At 41.9% G+C, this 2,055-nt stretch overlaps 1 protein-coding gene and 1 long non-coding RNA gene across 3 annotated transcripts in view; one reads left to right on the top strand and one right to left on the bottom strand.

The window, feature by feature from the left end:
- Positions 1-299: 299 nt before the first annotated feature.
- The window catches only part of LOC117935446, an 18,219-nt gene continuing 16,463 nt past the window's right edge, over positions 300-2,055 (bottom strand). Inside the window, exon 3 of the long non-coding RNA XR_004654761.1 lies at positions 300-314. This is a non-coding gene — a long non-coding RNA (uncharacterized LOC117935446). The remainder of the gene's footprint in view (positions 315-2,055) is intronic.
- The window catches only part of lgmn (legumain), an 8,470-nt gene continuing 6,787 nt past the window's right edge, over positions 373-2,055 (top strand). Inside the window, exons 1-3 of one of the 2 annotated variants that reach the window (XM_034857599.1) lie at positions 373-479; positions 804-966; positions 1,184-1,281. In XM_034857599.1, the coding sequence (XP_034713490.1) occupies positions 826-966; positions 1,184-1,281 (239 nt within the window). In that variant the 5' untranslated portion in view covers positions 373-479; positions 804-825. Of the gene's footprint in view, positions 480-803; positions 967-1,183; positions 1,282-2,055 lie in introns of those variants that run through there. The other variant, XM_034857600.1, reaches the window with a different exon arrangement.

Raw genomic sequence — 2,055 nt, 5'->3', positions numbered from 1 at the left:
ATCTATCTATCTATCTATCTATCTATGTATGTATATGTCAGATATTTTACTTAAGTAAAAAAGTAAAGATAAAGTACTATACTTTAACTTTAAGTACTGTACTTTTAAACTGTACTTTAGTACAGTCCTTGCACCAATTCAAAAAACTACAACATTAAAAGTCATTGATTTTTCAATAAATAATGAAAGCGTCTTTTTAAAGAAGTGATTGTTGTCTCAGAAATGATTATCTATTGGGATTCTAGTTGATCTAGTTTTTACTCAGCAGAAAACAGACGAGCTCAATCATGTTTTGTTGCTCTTCAACCACATGACTTTACTTCGACGCCCCGCCCCCGCAGAGCCCTCTGATTGGCTGCTGCGGGAAAATTCCTACCAACCTTTTCTCCCGACGTCATATATAATGTCCCACTGACTCCTGCAGAGGATTCATGTAGTAGCTAACTGCTGTCTCTTTCGTACACCACAACAAAGGAAAGGTAAAAAAAAAATAACAACAACACATATTTGTCTCTTTGTAAATCCGTTGGGACTAAATTGGCGTATTCAGTTATTATTATACACTTGCTTTCTCCAGTTCACAGCTCTTCAAAAGTCTGTTTTGTTAGCTTGTTTTGCTAATTTACAAGCTAGCTTTTCCGAGAATTGATATCATCTAGTGATACCCAGGCACCCGGGCAGCGTGTTTGTGCTTACCCGGCGTTGTTTGTTGCCACCTCGCAGTCTAACAACCAACAGTAACATTATTGTGGGAGTGAATTTGATATGAAGGAGGGTCCTAACTCTACCTGTCGTTTATTCAGAGCTTCCACAGAAGGCGAGGACATGTTTGAGCCAGTCTTCCTCGCCGTGCTCGGCCTGAGTCTCGGGCTGGTGAACGCGTTCCCCACCCAGGACCCGGACGGGGGCAAGAACTGGGTGGTCATCGTAGCTGGCTCTAATGGCTGGTACAACTACAGACATCAGGTGAGAAGTGTCAAATAGGAAACCGTTCCCACAATGTCACCTTATCAAATGCAAACTGTGCATGACTCAGTTGTTATTTTTACAACACGGTTTGGTTTAAGATCCACTTCACCCTCAGATAAGCCGCTTCCCCTTCACAATGCATGCTCTCCAGGAGTCTTTCCAGTCTTCTAAAAATGTGCAACTGACCTCTACATGTTTTTTTTTTTTTTCTCAGGCTGATGCTTGTCATGCCTACCAGATTGTCCACAGGAATGGCATCCCAGATGAGCAGATTGTGGTTATGATGTACGATGACCTGGCACAGAATGAGGAGTGAGTTGACATTTTTTTTTCTGTGCAGCAGATCTTTGTGATACAGAGACTTCTTCTTTCCGTTTAAACTGGTCCAAAGCCCCACTGTAGTTATGTTAGTAGATGACCTTTTATTCTTTACTGCTTTAAAGGTAGTTGAATGTGGGGAAAAAGATATGTTGAACACTGTTCCTAATTGTGATAAAGCGCTGCAAAGTTTCAGTTCAGTACTGTTTCTGTTAGTGGAATTATACAAATTTCCAAGCCGTATGACATTTTAAGCGTTGATTTCACAACAAAAAAAAACCCAGCTGTAGTCTACTAAATCCCATGGGCAACTTGATCCAAAAGCTGTAGGTCCTGTTTTCAGAATAATACATTTTAGTCAAAGCTGAACTGGTTCTGAACTGTGATCCACTAGTGAGTAAACACATCACTGTTGTTGGAGTTGTTGGAACTACAGAAAACACAATTGTACATTAATGTAGCAGCGTGGATGTTTGCAGCCCTGTCTGTAAACCACAGAAAAATCCCACTCACACGTCGGCCCGTCGGATGTCACTGTGGCATGTCGGCCCTGTGTGCTTCATTGTCAGAGCAGCAGCATTAAGGGTTAAAGAGATCCTCTGAGAGGAGTCACAAGAAACTAATAGAAGTGCTTTGACTTGGAGTTAAATTACCGACGTGGTGACTGGATGGAAGAGCAGCAGTGAAAGCCGATCCGTCAGTTTGAGTCAGCTGGATCACTGTTACAGACTGGCATGATTGTCCACTGGCTCAGGGTCAGTTAGTGGC

This window comes from Etheostoma cragini, chromosome 20, assembly GCF_013103735.1.
Source record: "Etheostoma cragini isolate CJK2018 chromosome 20, CSU_Ecrag_1.0, whole genome shotgun sequence".
NCBI lineage: Eukaryota > Metazoa > Chordata > Actinopteri > Perciformes > Percidae > Etheostoma > Etheostoma cragini.
Note: the sequence above shows the minus strand (reverse complement) of the source record. Positions and strands in the feature narration are given on the sequence as shown.